Consider the following 16,729-nt stretch of genomic DNA (forward strand, 5'->3'; position numbering starts at 1 on the left):
CCTGCATGCTTAGTTTGTTCTGTGCAACACATGCTTCTCAGTCAAGTAAAATATGGACTTTGTCAGCTCTATTCATTACTTTTCTACCAGCAGCAATCAAAATGTAAGACTCGTTTATGAGTGCTGGTTGCAAAAACACTTATCTATTGGTCACTAAGAATTTCTCAAAATATTTTGTTACATTTTACTGGGCATCTAGTACGCAAAGAAATACAATACAAAATGTATTACTTGAAATTTTTATTTTGAAGAATACTTAACAGACCTGATTTAGACATCCAAAAACACTGGTTATGATTTCATGGGTGGGGTGGCCGACGATGAAGTACTAGTGACAACATCAAATATATATATTTTTTTTAAACTTATGGAACCAGTCGTGAATTTTAGCTCAAAATCCATTTTCATTCCAGTTCCAAAAACATTCCTCAATTCTCAATTTGCTTTGTCACTAATGACAACAGAGAAAGTTCTCTAAAAGGTCAAATATATTACTGTACAGTGTAAAGTAAAATATATATTACGGTATTACGGTATTATTAAAGATAATACATTACTGTAGAGTGTACACTGTAAAGGTAAAATATATTACTGTATGGTGAACACAGTAATAGTAAAATATACTACTGTATGGTGTACGCTGTAAAGGTATAATATATTACTCTACTGTGTGAAGGTCAAATATGTTCCTGTACAGTGTAAAGGTCAAATATGTTCCTGTACGGTGTGAAGGTCAAATATGTTACTGTACGGTGTGAAGGTCAAATATGTTCCTGTACGGTGTGAAGGTCAAATATGTTCCTGTACGGTGTGAAGGTCAAATATGTTCCTGTACAGTGTAAAGGTCAAATATGTTCCTGTACGGTGTGAAGGTCAAATATGTTACTGTACGGTGTGAAGGTAAAATATATTACTGTACAGTATGTTGTAAAGGTAAAATATACAAAGTAACTGAGGTGAATAGTTGAAGATGAACACTAGGGAAAACTGAGGTCAAATCTGTTTTTTCCTATTTGGAAAGAGATAAAAGTGTAATAAGTAACTTTCATGGTGAAATTTAAAAATGGCTACTAAAGGGGTCAGAGTCATTGTGAATCGGAGGATGAATCTTTGACGTCTGTGCTTTCTGTTGCTTCGCTAACTTCACTGAGTTCTTTGCTCTCTCCGCCACTGTCCCTCTCTCCCTCTTTCTCCTGGTCACCGGGTGTGGTCGTAGCAGTAAGGGTCTCCTGACCCAGTGCCTTCACTCCTGGCTTCCTCAACTGTGGGACCTATAGACAGAAAAGACTGCAGTGTGTGGGGGTGTCTCTCTTAATGGTTTGGTGAAAGGTTGACCGTACCCTTACGGCAGAGAGGATCCAATGTATACAAAACACTATCAAGCCATGCTGCTGGAAAGAAGGATAGGAGTTAAAACTCACCTCATCAGCCATGTGAGCTAGGTCTCTCTTCATGGCATAGGCATCCTCCCCATCTGCATAGTACTTGGGCTCTATTTCACTAATCCTATGGAGATTAATGAAAATGATTAGAATGTGAGTGGGGAATAGGATCAACACATTATACATGGACATTGATTGTGATACTGCAAACAATCCCTGGTTAAATAAGGGAAAAATAAATAAAATAAACAACCTCTGGATACATTTGAATTCTGCAGCAGAGACCATCATTTGGATGTATCAGTAGGGAATATGACTCCACAGTTCCCGAGACAACCTCACTTTGACTACGAGGCTGACAAGCAACGTCTACCTTTACATAAGCACTTGCTTTAGGAGGGTTCGTTTAAACAAGTTAGGAGGAGCTCCATGTTACTTACTGGAATTTCAGTGTGTTGGAGTACAGGTGCAAGGCTGCTCGGTTACTGCAGTAGGAGAACATGAAATGGATGTAATTCAAGTGCTTTGTGAACCAAAAAACTACAGATACAAATCAACAGGATAAAACCATACAAGTCACATTAAGAATGGTCTGAAAAACAATGTCTCACTGTATTCAAATTCTTTCGTCTATACTTCTCTAGACAACAGGAGAGTGATGCGTATTTAGCATTCCATTACAACAACTAATCTGGAAATTCTTATCGAAGAGCAATATACAAATGAAACCATCTTATTGAAGTCCAACACAGACATCCAGCACACTGCACTACCTTTTCCGGACATGAAGTGAGACATATTTGGCGTTGAAGTTTTCAATCATAGCTCGGCTGGCTTGGTCCATCAGCTTCTGAGCCAGACCCAGACGTCTGTGTGAGCGCTTGACAGCCTGAGAGACGGACAGACACAATCCAAACATTTGTTAACAATCCTTCCTGTCACTCAACAACCACAACTAAACAACCTGACAAGTGCTGCAGATGAGAGGTCCCCTCGTCCTTCTCCAAGCTCCTCCATAGCCTACTGCCTATCCCATGTTGAAGCTACAAAGCACTACAATGAACAGTACAGAACCAAGACTCACCAGGGATGTGATGTGACCATGGGGGACATCATCTGGATCCTCCTCCCTGCATGCCACACAAAGAGTGAGAGCTTGATAGACACTGACAAACAATGGCATGAGATAAGCTCTGTAGATCAGGTATACTCACATCTTGGCCAAAACATATCCCACTATTTTGCCATTCTCATCCTCAGCGATGTAGGAGAGCTGAAAGACGAACAAAAAGGTGATGTTAGATGCACAGACATCTAGTAACAACTAGCTAGACCTAAATCAAATGTTTCTCATTCCTCTTGATGAGTTAGATTACATTTTTGACTGATTGAATGCAAGAACAATGACTTGACTCAAGTGATATGAAATGGAGATGTGTGATGATGAAGAGGAAGCCATATTAACCTGTGGCCAGGACAGTCCATGGTAGAAGTAGTATTTCATCTGGTAGTTCTCTGGGAGACACAGAAGGTTGCAGTGCTGCATGTTCATAAGGTCCTCCGGCTGAGAACAGAACAAGACATGTCAATGGTTTGGACACTGATTGAAACAATGGCACTACTACACGTGAGAAAAGGTACAACTAGAAGAGATGTCATGTCTGGACACGGATTCAATCCAAATGTCACTAACTTTACTAGCTAGCTAACGAGTGGGGAACAGGATCAACACATTATACATGGACATTGATTGCGATTGTAGCACTGCAAACAATCCCTGGTTAAATAAGGGAAAAATAAACAACCTCTGGATACATTTGAATTCTGCAGCAGAGACCATCATTTGGATGTATCAGTAGGGAATATGACTCCACAGTTCCCGTTCTGTTTTCTCAACCCCGCCCTGTGCAACTGGGTACTGGACTTCCTAACGGGCCGCCCCTGTGAGGTGAGGGTAGGTAACAACATCTCCACCACGCTGATCCTCAACACTGGGGCCCCACAAGGGTGCGTTCTGAGCCCTCTCCTGTACTCCCTGTTCACCCACGACTGCGTGGCCATGCACGCCTCCAAATCAATCATCAAGTTTGCGGACGACACTACAGTGGTAGGCTTGATTACCAACAACAACGAGACGGCCTACAGGGAGGAGGTGAGGGCCCTCGGAGTGTGGTGTCAGGAAAATAACCTCACACTCAACATCAACAAAACAAAGGAGATGATTGTTCAGGAAACAGCAGAGGGAGCACCCCCCTATCCACATCGACGGGACAGTAGTGGAGAGGATAGTAAGTTTTAAGTTCCTCGGCGTACACATCACGGACAACCTGAATTGGCCCATCCACACAGACAGCGTCGTGAAGAAGGCGCAGCAGCGCCTCTTCAACCTCAGGAGGCTGAAGAAATTCGGCTTGTCACCAAAAGCACACAAACTTCTACAGATGCACAATCGAGAGCATCCTGTCGGCTGTATCACCGCCTGGTACGGCAACTACTCCGCCCACAACCGTAAGGCTCTCCAGAGGGTAGGGAGGTCTGCACAACGCATCACCGGGGGCAAACCACCTGCCCTCCAGGACCCGATGTCACAGGAAGGACATAAAGATCATCAAGGACAACAACCACCAGAGCCACTGCCTGTTCACCCCGCTATCATCCAGAAGGTGAGGTCAGTACAGGTGCATCAAAGCAAGGACTGAGAGATAGAAGCTGTTTTTCAATCTCAAGGCCATCAGACTGTTAAACAGCCACCACTAACATTGAGTGGCTGCTGCCAACACACTGACTCAACTCCAGCCACTTTAATAATGGAAATTGATGTAAAAATATATCACTAGCCATTTTAAACAATGCTACTTAATATAATGTTTACATACCCTACATTACTCATCTCATATGTATATACTGTACTCTATATCATCTACTGCATCTTTATGTAATACGTGCATCACTAGCCACTTTAAACTATGCCACTTTGTTTACATACCCTACATTACTCATCTCATATGTATGTACTGTACTCGATACCATCTACTGCATCTTGCCTATGCCGTTCTGTACCATCACTCATTCATATATCTTTATGTACATATTCTTTATCCCCTTACACTGTGTATAAGACAGTAGTTTTGGAATTGTTAGTTTAGATTACTCGTTGGTTATTACTGCATTGTCGGAACTAGAAGTACAAGTATTTCGCTACACTCGCATTAACATCTGCTAACCATGTGTATGTGACAAATACATTTGATTTGATTTTGAATTTGAACGGAACTACACTTGAAGTTGAACTAGCTACTCTTGTTCACTGTGTATCCAACTAGCTACCATAGTAGCAATCCATTTACGTAGTAGCTAAATAAGCTAGCAGCAGTTTGACTTGACAAGCAAACGTGGAGCTATCACAAAGCCTTGCATTGTTATTATTAGGGATGGGTGGCTAGGTAGCTGGGTAACGTTTGTTAGCAAGCTAACACAGTGTTGCATGGTCGACTCGGCGGCTCACTTACCCTCGCGTTGCGAATATTCATGTTTTCTTCGACCGTCACAATTTCAGATGATGAAATGTATAAATTATGGAACCAAAGTGTTTTATTAACTCCTAACGTTGTCTAAATATTATGTTTCATATATGTTAGCTAGCTAAATTGAAGGGGAAGCATGCGATAAACCGGAAGGGGTTCAGAGGTGAGTCCCGCATCTAGTTGCGTGGGATTGGACTGGCTACGGCAGAAATAATGAAATAGAACCTCCAACACCCAATGTGGACAGGAAAGCATTTTGACGGACATATCAGAGAAGGCACACTTGATTAGTTTGCTCGGTGCGCCGGGACAACTGTGTTACCTGGCACACGCGGGATGAGCTACCATAAATCAAGTGCACCTATAGTCCACACAGTATTACGTTGATATTTTTTTAATGGTAATTTAAGTCAACATGATTAGGCAACTTCTCAGTTCAATTCAAGTTCATTCAGTTTAGTCTATAAAGAGTAGAGTTGACAAAAAAATGAAACAGGCTTTTGAAATGTATGATATTTCATACAGAGCAGTTCAAAGAGTCAAAGGAATCCAATATTTTGGCATGACAGGATCTTATGCTAATTACCTGCAACGTGGGTAGTAGCAGCCAATCAGAGAGTAGCATGCAAATGTTAACGACAGGTGGGAGAGGGATATAAGGAAACCAAAATATTTTTAGAGATGAAGCCTATCTGTCACTGACAAGCGCGTTAACCTAAAGACAGCGACTTTACAGATACAAAAAAGTTTCTCATTAATCTTATCAGACCTTTATGGTATTTAAACAACTCTCTGAGATATTGTTTTCAGAGTGGAGCTTGTATCTGGAGAGTGTATAATTTTAATATGCGGTAATATTGAATTATTTGAATCATTTCTAAAATAAATTGTTCTTCGGTTGCCTACATTCTTCTGTGATAGTGAGATAGAGAACTACAATCCTGTCTATCTATACTATAGACGTTTGTAGAGATACATATAGTATGGATGTAGATCTAGTACAGTTGGAGTCCAGTCTATGGGTTGGTAAGAAACGTTACCGGGCAGCCCTTACCGAATGGCACCTCAACTGGACTGAGCTCGATAAGAAGAACCGTGACAAGACCGGTGAGTCCTTTGTATAATTTTATCCATCACTTTCGTCATGCATGGCATCTCATTCTAATTGTAGACATTTCATTATATACATTACTTTTAAATACACTTTGATGTAGGCTCATATAGGATTTAGATAGGATTTTATCTTAGGTTGCCTAGTAATAACTGCATAACAATCTCATTCACTCTTAGAATAGAGTAAATAAAACGAAGACTTGACTAGCCTCATATGGTAATCCTTCAATCACACTGGCATCACACAGCATGCATGTTGTTTTGAGTAGAGTGAATGTGTGCTATGTACCACTAATAGAAAGTCACCAAACCTGTCTTGGAGACGGCATGTAAGTGGAAACTGATGTAAATAGGCTACATGCTAGTGGTAAAATGAAATGAAATTCTATCCATTCTGTAAAATTAGTAGGCTAGTAATTAGTGTGTGTTTCATAGAAATTGGTATAAAAAAATATATATATATTATAGGTACTCTGTATTTCACTCATGAAGAATGTCCCTTTTCCTGTAAAGGTGAACAACAAGTTATACAGCACCAACATGAAACACTAGAAAACACACACACACACACACACACACACACACACACCCTATCCAATGTGTCCTTTAATTAATAGCCACATGAGCTCAATATAAGCAAAATATTTACCAGTTTGTGTGTGTGTGTGTGTGCGTGAGGCACGTTAACACCTTGCTATAACATGTGAGTTTGGTGAGCTGATCAATATGACCCAATCACTATCTGACTAAGGTTTGTCGCATCTACTCATTGTATTAAAATGTGTCTCTTACATGTCCACTGTGTCCGCATTGTGACCATATTAGATGGTTCCTCCCTGTATGCAATCTGTTGATTGATATCCAGACAAAATGTGTGCCTGACTACCTCTGGAGGTGGTAAGGAAGATCTGATCACAATCAGATCACAATGTGTCTTTTAATCATCTACGTCTGTCTAAAAATGTGAGCACAATCAGAATGTGGACAAGATCAGGACAACGGACGCATGTTATCACCAGGTATAAGCAGGGCTTATGTAATACAAGTTTCAATGTCATACTGTGCCTGTGGGATCCTAGTTTCAGTACCAGTGTCGGAGATTGTTGCTGTGGAGGAGGGGCATGTGGAGGTTCTGCCCCAGAGGTCAGTTTCTGAAGACACAGACAGAGACTTCACAGGTGAGTTATGTTACTGCCCCAAGGTCAGGCACACAGTCTCTGGTAACAGACGCAGCAAGAGATTTAGTTCTGGGAGCCGAGATTAGACACAACACAAAATCAAACAAAAGCAATCTCCTGGTGTCCCTCCCTCCCTCCCTCCCTGTGTCCTGTTTTGCAGTGTTCTATGTGAAGCGTAGCAGCAACGGTAGTTCCTATGGGTTGCTATGGCGCCTGGGCAGGACCCAGTTCAGCTGTCCCAGCAGGGACCTCAGAGACCAGTGGATGACCCAGCTGAGGATTGCCCTCAAAACACACAGTAAGGATAACTTCACTTGTCCTGAGATAAGATTTATGATAAGATTAAATGTATTTATCCTGTTAGTGCAATTCTATCCACTCTGTCTCTACTCTTCTTTTGATATGCTCTTTTGATCGGTCTATCCTCCTCTCCTCTCTCAGGCCCCTCTCGTCCTCACAGGTTGTTGGTGTTCATCAACCCGTTCGGAGGAAAGAAACAAGGGAGGGAGATCTATCACTCTCTAGTGGCCCCACTATTTGAGCTGGCAGGGGTCAGCTCTCATGTTGTAGGTGAGACCCGTGTAAAACAATAGTGATGCAGAAAAGCCTGTGACTTATTGACAAACTGATAGAACTGGTAGTTAAGTTGGTTTCGGGGTTTGTCAGTAGCAGGCTAATTATCATTGTGTGGTGATTATGCTCATAATTACATGGTCTATTGCTATATAATAACATGGTCTATTGCCGTATTATAACATGGTATATTGCTGTATTTCTAATAGTAAAACAAATTCTGCTTTGTTTTTGTCATTCAGTGACAGAGCGGGCCAACCAGGCGAGAGACCACATACTGAAGAAAGACCTGACTGGTTTCGATGGGTATGTCAGACATTTCAATGTTGTCATGTTAACAGCAACACTATGGCAGCCAATCACGAAATGCTATCCTATTCACCCCTTTTGATGAGGGAAATTTCAGGTTTAGCCTGGGATTGGGTTTCACCACATCACTGTTTGTTTATGTTTGTCCCTACCTCAGTGTGGTATGTGTGGGCGGGGATGGAATGTTCAGTGAGCTGCTGCACGGTGTGATTGGCCGAACACAGCAGGAGGCGGGGCTATCGGAGCATGACCCCTCCCTACAGTCATGTGACCTTCACATTGGCATCATTCCTGCAGGTGAGAGACATCATTGATAAAGAATTAAATGCATTTGGTTGATCTCAGAAGTCCTTCCGCAAAGAAAGTGAACGTTCCCTGATGTGCTCTTCGCGCCCTTCTGAAATTGAGGAGGGAGGAGACAAGGAATCGAGAAAAGACTTAAAGATTCACCCTGACTATATAGTTGCATCTGATATGAGACTGATATGAGTCTGTGTGTTCTCTCCTCAGGCTCCACAGACTGCGTGTGTTTTGCCACTGTGGGAGTCAATGACCCAGTGACCTCTGCACTGCACATGATCATTGGTGAGACATGAATATAAATGAAAAACACATTTAATAACAGATAACACATTTTAGATTACATTATACTTGACTTTGTTATCTTGTGTAGCTTAAACTCATATTTAGCCAATATCTTTAGCCACTGAGGAAGCAGGTAGCCTAGCGTTTAATCATTGAGCCAGTATACCACCCACCACTGCGACCTGTATGTTCAAGTCGGCTGGCCCTTGCTACATATTCGTCGCCAGACCCACTGGCTACAGGTCATCTATAAGTCTATGCTAGGTAAAGCTCTGCCTTATCTCAGCTCACTGGTCACGATAACAACACCCACCCTTAGCATGCGCTCCAGCAGGTATATTTCATTGGTCATCCCCAAAGCCAACACCTCCTTTGGCCGCCTTTCCTTCCAGTTCTCTGCTGCCAGTGACTGGAACGAATTGAGAAAAAAAAATTGCCGAAGCTAGAGACTTACATTTCCCTCACTAACTTTAAACATCAGCTATCTGAGCAGCTAACCGATCGCTGCAGCTGTACATAGTCCATCTGTAAATAGCCCACCCAATCTACCTACCTCATCCCCATATTGTTTTTATTTACTTTGCTGCTCTTTTGCACACCAGTATCACTACTTACACACCATCATCTGATCATCATCTGCTCATCTATCATTCCAGTGTTAATCTGCTAAATTGTAATTACTTTGCTACTATGGCCTATTTATTGCCTTACCACCTCATGCCATTTGCACACACTGTATATAGACTTTCTTTTTTTTCTATTGTGTTATTGACTGTACACTTGTTTATTCCATATGTAACTCTGTGTTGTTGTTTCTGTCGCACTACTTTGCTTTATCTTGGCCAGGTCACAGTTGTAAATGAGAACTTGTTCTCAACTAGCTTACCTGGTTAAATGAAGGTGAAATTAAAAAAATTAAAGTAACCGGGAGGTTGTAGGTTCGAGTCCCTGAGCAGACTAGTTGATAAATCTATCGATGTGCCCATAAGCAAGGTACTTAACCTTAATTGCTCCTGTTAGTCGCACTGCATAAGATGTGAAAAGCATCACTTTAGAGAAGCCACAAGCAGCAACTTTAGTCATAAGCAGCATCATTATTTAACAAGGGCAGAATTGTGACGTTAATGTCAATATTCAAAATCATGATCTAAATCATGATCTACCTTGTCCTCCACATTCCGACAACCCATTGCAGGAGACTCTCAGCCTCTGGACGTGTGTTCCGTCCACCACCGCTCGTCTCTGGTGCGTTACTCTGTGTCTCTGGTAGGATACGGGTTCTATGGAGACGTGCTGGCTGAAAGTGAGAGACATCGCTGGATGGGGCCCCTCCGATATGACTATTCAGGTATGGAACGAAAAATTCAAGCAATCATAGACGAGAAGGTGTGCATTATTGTGATTATTGGCATAATGTGATGCAGTCACTATGTATGAGGCGATGCTGATCAGCTTCACATGGTCTATTATTGCAGTACCAGTCAAAAATTTGGACACAGCTACTCATTCAAGGGTTTTTCTTATTTTTTTTTTTATTACTACATTTACTATATTGTAGAATAATAGTGAAGACATCAAAACTATGAAGAAATAACACATATGGAATCATGTAGTAACCAAAAATGTGTTAAACAAATACAAATATATTTTAGATTTGAGATTCTTCAAAGTAGCCATGTACATATGTACATGAATGTATAGTTAAAGTGACTATGCATAAACGATAAACAGAGAGTAGCAGCAGCATAAAAGAGGGGCTGGGGGGAGGCACACAATGCAAATAGTCCGGGTAGCCATTTGATTACCTGTTCAGGAGTCTTATGGCTTGAGGGTAAAAACTGTTGAGAAGCCTTTTTGTCCTAGACTTGGCACTCCGGTACCGCTTGCCATGTGGTAGTAGAGAGAACAGTCTATGACTGGGTTGGCTGGGGTCTTTGACAATTTTTAGGGCCTTCCTCTGACACTGCCTGGTGTAGAGGTCCGGGATGGCAGGCAGCTTAGCCCCAGTGATGTAATGGGCCGTACGCACTACCCTCTGAGTGCCAATTGCTGTACCAGGCAGTGATGGAACCAGTCACGATGCTCTCGATGTTGCAGCTGTAGAACCTTTTGAGGATCTCCAGACCCATGCCAAATCTTTTTAGTTTCTTGGGGGAGGGAGGGGGTAAGAGGCTTTGTCGTGCCCTCTTCACGACTGTCTTGGTGTGTTTGGACCATTCTAGTTTGTTGGTGATCTGGATACCAAGGAACTTGAAGCTCTCAACCTGCTCCACTACAGCCCCGTCGATGAGAATGGGGACGTGTCCTCCTTTTCCTGCAGTCCACAATCATCTTCTTAGTCTTGGTTACGTTGAGGGATAAGTTGTTTTTCTGGCACCACCCGGCCAGGTCTCTGACCTCCCTATAGGCTGTCTCGTCGTTGTCAGTGATCAGGCCTACCACTGTTGTGTCGTCTACAAACGTAATGATGGTGTTGGAGTCGTGCCTGGCCATGCAGTCGTGGGTGAACAGGGAGTACAGGAGGGGCCTGAGCATGCAGTGTTGAGGATCAGCGTGGCAGATGTGTTGCTACCTCCCCTCACCGCCTGGGGGCGGCCTGTAAGGAAGTCCAGGATCCAGTTGCAGAGGGAGGTGTTTAGTCCCAGGATCCTTAGCTTAGTGATGAGCTTTGGGGGTACTATGGTGTTGAACACTGAGCTGTAGTCAATGAATAGCATTCTCACATAAGTGTTCCTTTTGTCCAGGTGGGCAAGGGCAGTGTGGAGTGCAATAAAGATGGCATCGTCTATGGATCTGTTTGGGCGGTATGCAAATTGGAGTGGGTCTAGGGTATCTGGGATAATGGTGTTGATGTGAGCCATTTCCAGCCTTTCAAAGCACTTCATGGCTACAGATGTGAGTGCTACAGGTCTGTAGTCATATAGGCAGGTTTCCTTTGTTCTTGGGCACAGGGACTATGGTGGTCTGCTTGAAACATGTTGGTATTACATACTCAATCAGGGACATGTTGAAAATGTCAGTGAAGACGCCTGCCAGTTGGTCAGCACATGCCCGGAGCACACTTCCTGGTAATCCGTCTGGCCTGCAGCCTTGTGAATGTTGACCTGTTTAAAGGTCTTACTCACATTGGTTACGGAGAGCGTGATCACACAGTCGTCCGGAACAGCTGATGCATGCCTCAGTGTTGCTTGCCTCGAAGCAAGCATAGAAGTGATTTAGCTCGTCTGGTAGGCTCGTGTCACTGGGCAGCTCACGGCTGTGCTTCCCGTTGTAGTCTGTAATGGTTTGCAGGCCCTACCACATAAGATGAGTGTCGGAGCCGGTGTAGTATGATTCAATCTTAGCCCTGTATTGACGCTTTGCCTGTTTGATGGTTCGTCACAGGGCAGAGCAGGATTTCTTGTAAGCTTCCGGGTTAGAGTCCCGCACCTGGAAAGCGGCAGCTCTACCCTTTAGCTCAGTGCGAATGTTGCCTGTAATCCATGGCTTCTGGTTGGGGTATGTATGTACAGTCACTGTGGGGACAACGTCCTCGATGCACTTATTAATAAAGCCAGTGACTGATGTGGTGTACTCCTCAATGCCATCGGAAGAATCCTGGAACATGTTCCAGTCTGTGATATCAAAACAGTCCTGTAGTGTAGCATCTGCTTCATCTGACCACTTTTTTATAGACAGTCACTGGTGATTCCTGCTTTCATTTTTGCTTGTAAGCAGGATTCAGGAGGATAGAGTTGTGGTCGGATTTACCAAATGGAGGGAGAGGGAGAGCTTTGTACGCGTCACTGTGTGTGGAGTACAGGTGCTCTAGAATTTTTGCCCAAATGATTGCACATTTAACATGTTGACAGAAATTTGGTAGAACTGATTTAAGTTTCCAGGCATTAAAGTCTCCGGCCACTAGGAGCGCCGCCTCTGGGTGAATGGTTTCCTGTTTGCTTATTTCCTTATATATCTGACTGAGGTCTTAGTGCCAGCATCTGTGGTGGTAAATAAATACAACAAAAAAAAAATACAAAAAAATAAGTATAGCTGAAAACTCTCTAGGCAAGTAGTGTGGCCTGCAATTTATCACAATATACTCTACATTAGACGAGCAAAATCTAGAGACTTCTTTAGATTTCGTGCACGAGCTTTTGTTTACAAATATTCACAGACCACCCCCTCTCGTCTTATCGCAGTGTGCTGTTCTATCTTTCCAGTGCAGTGTTTGTAATTTCCACTTTGACATTTCATGATTTTATTTTCCCTTCTGAAAAAATGTATTAACCACTACAAAAATGTAAATGAATTATAATCCACAAAATAATTAACATTTCCTGTTGCTGCAGGATTATTTTCCTGGTGAAGCAAATTGGCTCAAAGTATGATCATACATCTGTAGGATGGTTGCTAACCCTCTCCCGCCCTCTCTTCCCCCAGGTGCTATGGTGTACCTGAGTAACAGGAGCTATGCAGGCCTAGTTCAGTACCTACCAGCAGACCCCCAGCTCTCCAACCCCAGGGACAACACACGCTGCCTCTCTGGGTAGCAACTAACTATATATACTTCTCAGAGAATAAAAACGCTCACTCACTGCCTGGTACACTGATCCAAAACAAGGCTTACCCAGGGAAGAAAAGAAGGATGGTCCTCCTCTTTCCTTGTTACAGAGAGGAACTAATACATACGTACTAGCACATGCTCCTCTAAATGTTGTGATTGACAGAGTGTGTTCTTAACCACATAATGATAAGCTCAGCATTAACAACTCACTGAAGCTAACAGAGGGACTTCTGATACCATTACCTGCCTCAAATGTAAGGACCTGATAGGAACAGTTGCGCTAGATATGTGTAGAGGGCTGGTTCAAACCCTGGTCAGTCACAGAACTTCCTCTGCTCTCTCGGGGCGGCAGGGTAGCCTAGTGGTTAGAGCGTTGGACTAGTAATCGGAAGGTTGCAAGTTCAAACCCCCGAGCTGACGAGTTACAAATCTGTTGTTCTGCCCCTGAACAGGCAGTTAACCCACTCTTCCTAGGCCGTGATTGAAAATAAGAATTTGTTCTTAACTGACTTGCCTATTTAAATAAAGGTAAAATTAAATAAAAATACAAATTAAAAAATATCATCACCTCAACTTTTCCATTGGGAGAAAGTGTTCTGGCTACTTTACGTCATCAGAAGGCTATAGTGACATGACCTCAATTTCTTCTGGGGAAGAACCTCAGCCTCAGTCACTTCCTCCTGCAACAGAGACCCAGGTGTCGGGTGTAGTCCTGTACCTTAAGGAGGGCGGATTCCATGCCAACCTAGGGCAACCTGATCTGGACGAAAGGAGAGACAGCACCTCCTGGTCTGTGAAAGCAGACTGTAGCCTAATCTATTTAGTCTGAAATGACTAAGAACTGCCCCCCGGTCTGTAAGGGAGGGTAAGGAACTGGGAGATGCTACATATAAAAGGACACCGGTATCTTTGAAAGACTGTACCTGTCTTTAGTCTGTGATCGATAGCCAGCCCAAGGGTCTGTGAGGGAGAGTAAGATGACGATACACATATGAATGGAATGCATGGCTATCAGGAACAGGTGCTGTTGTTACACCACTGGAATGTATCAGTATGCTATACCTATGTCACTTGTAAAAAAAGAGCAATCATTTGTAATGTGTGTGTGTGTGTGCGGTGTTCCAGGTGCAGTGTGTGTTCTAAGAGCACAGAGAGACTGTTCCCCCACTCTCCAGATGCTAGTTCCAACTACATCTCCCACTTCAGTCAGTTCAGCAGCGACTCAGAGGGTAAGTCTATAAAAACACGCAGTCTATGCAAAAGTCTATACACGTCCTATGTAACGCAATTCTATGAACCGCGCTTGGGTGAAGAGTAACTTTGCCTGAGACTGGAAGACTTATGTTAGCTCCTAGAGTTAATGACTGGGCTTTAGCTCAGTGGGCTAACTATTGTGGCATGCAGGAGAACAGGGTTCAAACCCTGGTCGGTCACAGAACTCTCCTCTGCCTCATGCTGCAGGTGAGTGGGTGAGTGTAGAGGGCTGGTTCAAACCCTGGTCAGTCACAGAACTTCCTCTGCTCTCTCTGCCTCGTGCTGCAGGTGATTGGGTGAGTGTGGAGGGCCGGTTCAAGGCTGTGTCCCTCACCTGTATGTCCAGCTCCTGTCCTCGCAGTCCCCTGGGCCTGTCCCCCTCAGCACACCTGGCCGATGGGACAGGTGACCTCATCATTGTACGGGACACACACCCCCTAGGGTTCCTCACCTTCCTACACAGACACACCAGCACACAGGACCAGGTAACTCTAACCCGGTGCCAGGTAACTAACCCGGTGCCAGGTAACTCTACCCTGGTGCCAGGTAACTCTAACCTGGTGCCAGGTCATTTTAATTCTAACCAACCTGAACCTAGGACTATGTAGGTACAACCTCCACAAGTACTGTAGCCTGGATAATAGGCCAAATTCTGAAGCCATATTGCTTGTTAGATCGCTATCGTACCATGTGGACTGGAATGCCACATAACAGTATGGAAATATCTGTGGTCTGAGAAAGACAGGAACACTTGCTGATGGAGTAACATCTAGCTGCAGCACTAAAAGGCCTAAAAGAAACATCTTGTGATGAAAGGAAAAAGTTGCTACTGTATTTGATTGATAGTTTTTCGATAGTCACTTAATGCATCTTCCCTTCTAAGTTTGACCTGCCCTTCGTGGATGTCCACCGCGTGAAGGCAGTACGTTTCTCTCTCCCACCCGGAGAAAATGAGGATGAAGAGAGGGAGACCGTAAATGGTGGAGGGATGGCGGAAGAGGGAGAGAGAACAAGCCGGAGCGGTTCCCAACATCACCTGGTAGAAAGAGGAGAGGAGCGAGGGATGGCTAATGACAGGAGGAAGAAAGACTTGTGTGGCCTGTGCTGCAGTAAGCCTCCTTCAGTGTCTGTGTGGAACTGTGACGGAGAAATACTTCCTCACACTGAGATCCTCTGCAGGTAAGAGACATCTTATCACATGATGGAAATCAATACTTACCTGACAGAGTTTCAGTGTACATTTAGTGCTCTGCTTCAGGCCCAACCTGAAGCCTCTAATAATATTTTCATACTATTTTCATATTTTCATATTTTCATATATTTTCATTCATCAATATTTTCATGTCCCTCCCTCCATTCTTCCCTTCCTCCCAGGGTTCATTGTCAGCTGGTGCGTTTGTATGCCCGGGGCATGGAGGACGGATCAGCCACACCCACCAGGAAGTGAACTGTGTTAGGGTCCATCACACTACTGACTGAGGGAGGCCGTGGTAGGGTCCGTTCACACTACTGACTGAGGGAGGTAGGGTCCGTTCACACTACTGACTGAGGGAGGTAGGGTCCGTTCACACTGCTGGCTGAGGGAGGCCGTGGTAGGGTCCGTTCACACTACTGACTGAGGGAGGCGGAGGCAGGGTCCGTTCACACTACTGACTGAGGGAGGTAGGGTCCGTTCACACTACTGACTGAGGGAGGTAGGGTCCGTTCACACTACTGACTGAGGGAGGTAGGGTCCGTTCACACTACTGACTGAGGGAGGTAGGGTCCGTTCACACTACTGACTGAGGGAGGTAGGGTCCGTTCACACTACTGACTGAGGGAGGTAGGGTCCGTTCACACTACTGACTGAGGGAGGTAGGGTCCGTTCACACTACTGACTGAGGGAGGTAGGGTCCGTTCACACTACTGACTGAGGGAGGCCGTGGTAGGGTCCGTTCACACTGCTGACTGAGGGAGGCGGAGGTAGGGTCCGTTCACACTACTTTCAGAGAAAAATAATGCCAGAAAAGAAAACATGATTCTAATCAATAATTCTGCCAGCTAGGACCAATGAAATGGCTCTCTCTCTCTCTGGTGTAGTTTTTTTTTATAGAGTGAACGGAGCCTTACTGTGATACTGAGATGTATCACAACTGAAGAAGGCTGTATTACTGTACGAACCTCATGTAGCCTCAATGACAACGTATCAGTTAGTGGGATGTCTGTGGAAAGACTTTTTCTGAACTGTGACTATCAACAGAATAACCAACAGAGCCTTACATTTTA

General features: G+C 43.9%; 2 protein-coding genes across 4 annotated transcripts; one reads left to right on the forward strand and one right to left on the reverse strand.

The window, feature by feature from the left end:
• Window positions 1-225: 225 nt before the first annotated feature.
• Window positions 226-5,144, reverse strand: LOC112232719 (N-alpha-acetyltransferase 10). The gene is made up of 8 exons (XM_024399918.2): window positions 4,892-5,144; window positions 2,848-2,946; window positions 2,597-2,655; window positions 2,467-2,512; window positions 2,156-2,271; window positions 1,823-1,867; window positions 1,422-1,506; window positions 226-1,271 (listed from the first exon to the last, which is right to left on the reverse strand). Exons 1-8 carry the CDS (start codon window positions 4,910-4,912, stop codon window positions 1,086-1,088), a joined length of 657 nt encoding a protein of 218 aa, XP_024255686.1. The 5' UTR covers window positions 4,913-5,144; the 3' UTR covers window positions 226-1,085.
• A 436-nt stretch (window positions 5,145-5,580) lies between these two features.
• LOC112232718 (ceramide kinase) lies at window positions 5,581-16,379 on the forward strand. Of its 3 annotated transcripts, none has more exons than XR_006079115.1 (14): window positions 5,581-6,013; window positions 7,099-7,197; window positions 7,358-7,495; window positions 7,639-7,767; window positions 8,013-8,076; window positions 8,237-8,376; window positions 8,590-8,664; window positions 9,860-10,012; window positions 13,087-13,192; window positions 14,336-14,439; window positions 14,753-14,949; window positions 15,348-15,643; window positions 15,839-16,018; window positions 16,127-16,379. XR_006079115.1 is itself a non-coding variant. In XM_042299671.1 (14 exons), exons 1-13 carry the CDS (start codon window positions 5,890-5,892, stop codon window positions 15,909-15,911), a joined length of 1,698 nt encoding a protein of 565 aa, XP_042155605.1. In that variant the 5' UTR covers window positions 5,581-5,889; the 3' UTR covers window positions 15,912-15,954; window positions 16,127-16,379. The 3 variants fall into 3 exon arrangements, 2 of the variants coding, with proteins under 2 accessions (XP_042155605.1, XP_042155604.1); XM_042299671.1 differs by having other exon boundaries at window positions 15,839-15,954; XM_042299670.1 differs by having other exon boundaries at window positions 15,839-16,379.
• The last annotated feature ends 350 nt before the right edge of the window (window positions 16,380-16,729 follow it).

This window comes from Oncorhynchus tshawytscha, linkage group LG16, assembly GCF_018296145.1.
Source record: "Oncorhynchus tshawytscha isolate Ot180627B linkage group LG16, Otsh_v2.0, whole genome shotgun sequence".
Taxonomy (NCBI): Eukaryota; Metazoa; Chordata; class Actinopteri; order Salmoniformes; family Salmonidae; genus Oncorhynchus; species Oncorhynchus tshawytscha.

Excerpts from the sequence above, each read along its gene's own strand:
- LOC112232719 (XM_024399918.2), bottom strand. The coding sequence starts at position 4,912 with ATGAATATTCGCAACGCGAGG. Across the intron at positions 1,507-1,822 it reads TCCAACACACTGAAATTCCA|GATTAGTGAAATAGAGCCCA; the intron begins GTAAGTAACATG and ends TAATCTCCATAG. Across the intron at positions 1,272-1,421 it reads TAGCTCACATGGCTGATGAG|GTCCCACAGTTGAGGAAGCC; the intron begins GTGAGTTTTAAC and ends TTCTGTCTATAG.
- LOC112232718 (XM_042299670.1), top strand. The coding sequence starts at position 5,890 with ATGGATGTAGATCTAGTACAGTTGGAGTCCAGTCTATGGGTTGGTAAG. Across the intron at positions 14,440-14,752 it reads GTTCAGCAGCGACTCAGAGG|GTGATTGGGTGAGTGTGGAG; the intron begins GTAAGTCTATAA and ends CTCGTGCTGCAG. Across the intron at positions 14,950-15,347 it reads ACACCAGCACACAGGACCAG|TTTGACCTGCCCTTCGTGGA; the intron begins GTAACTCTAACC and ends TTCCCTTCTAAG.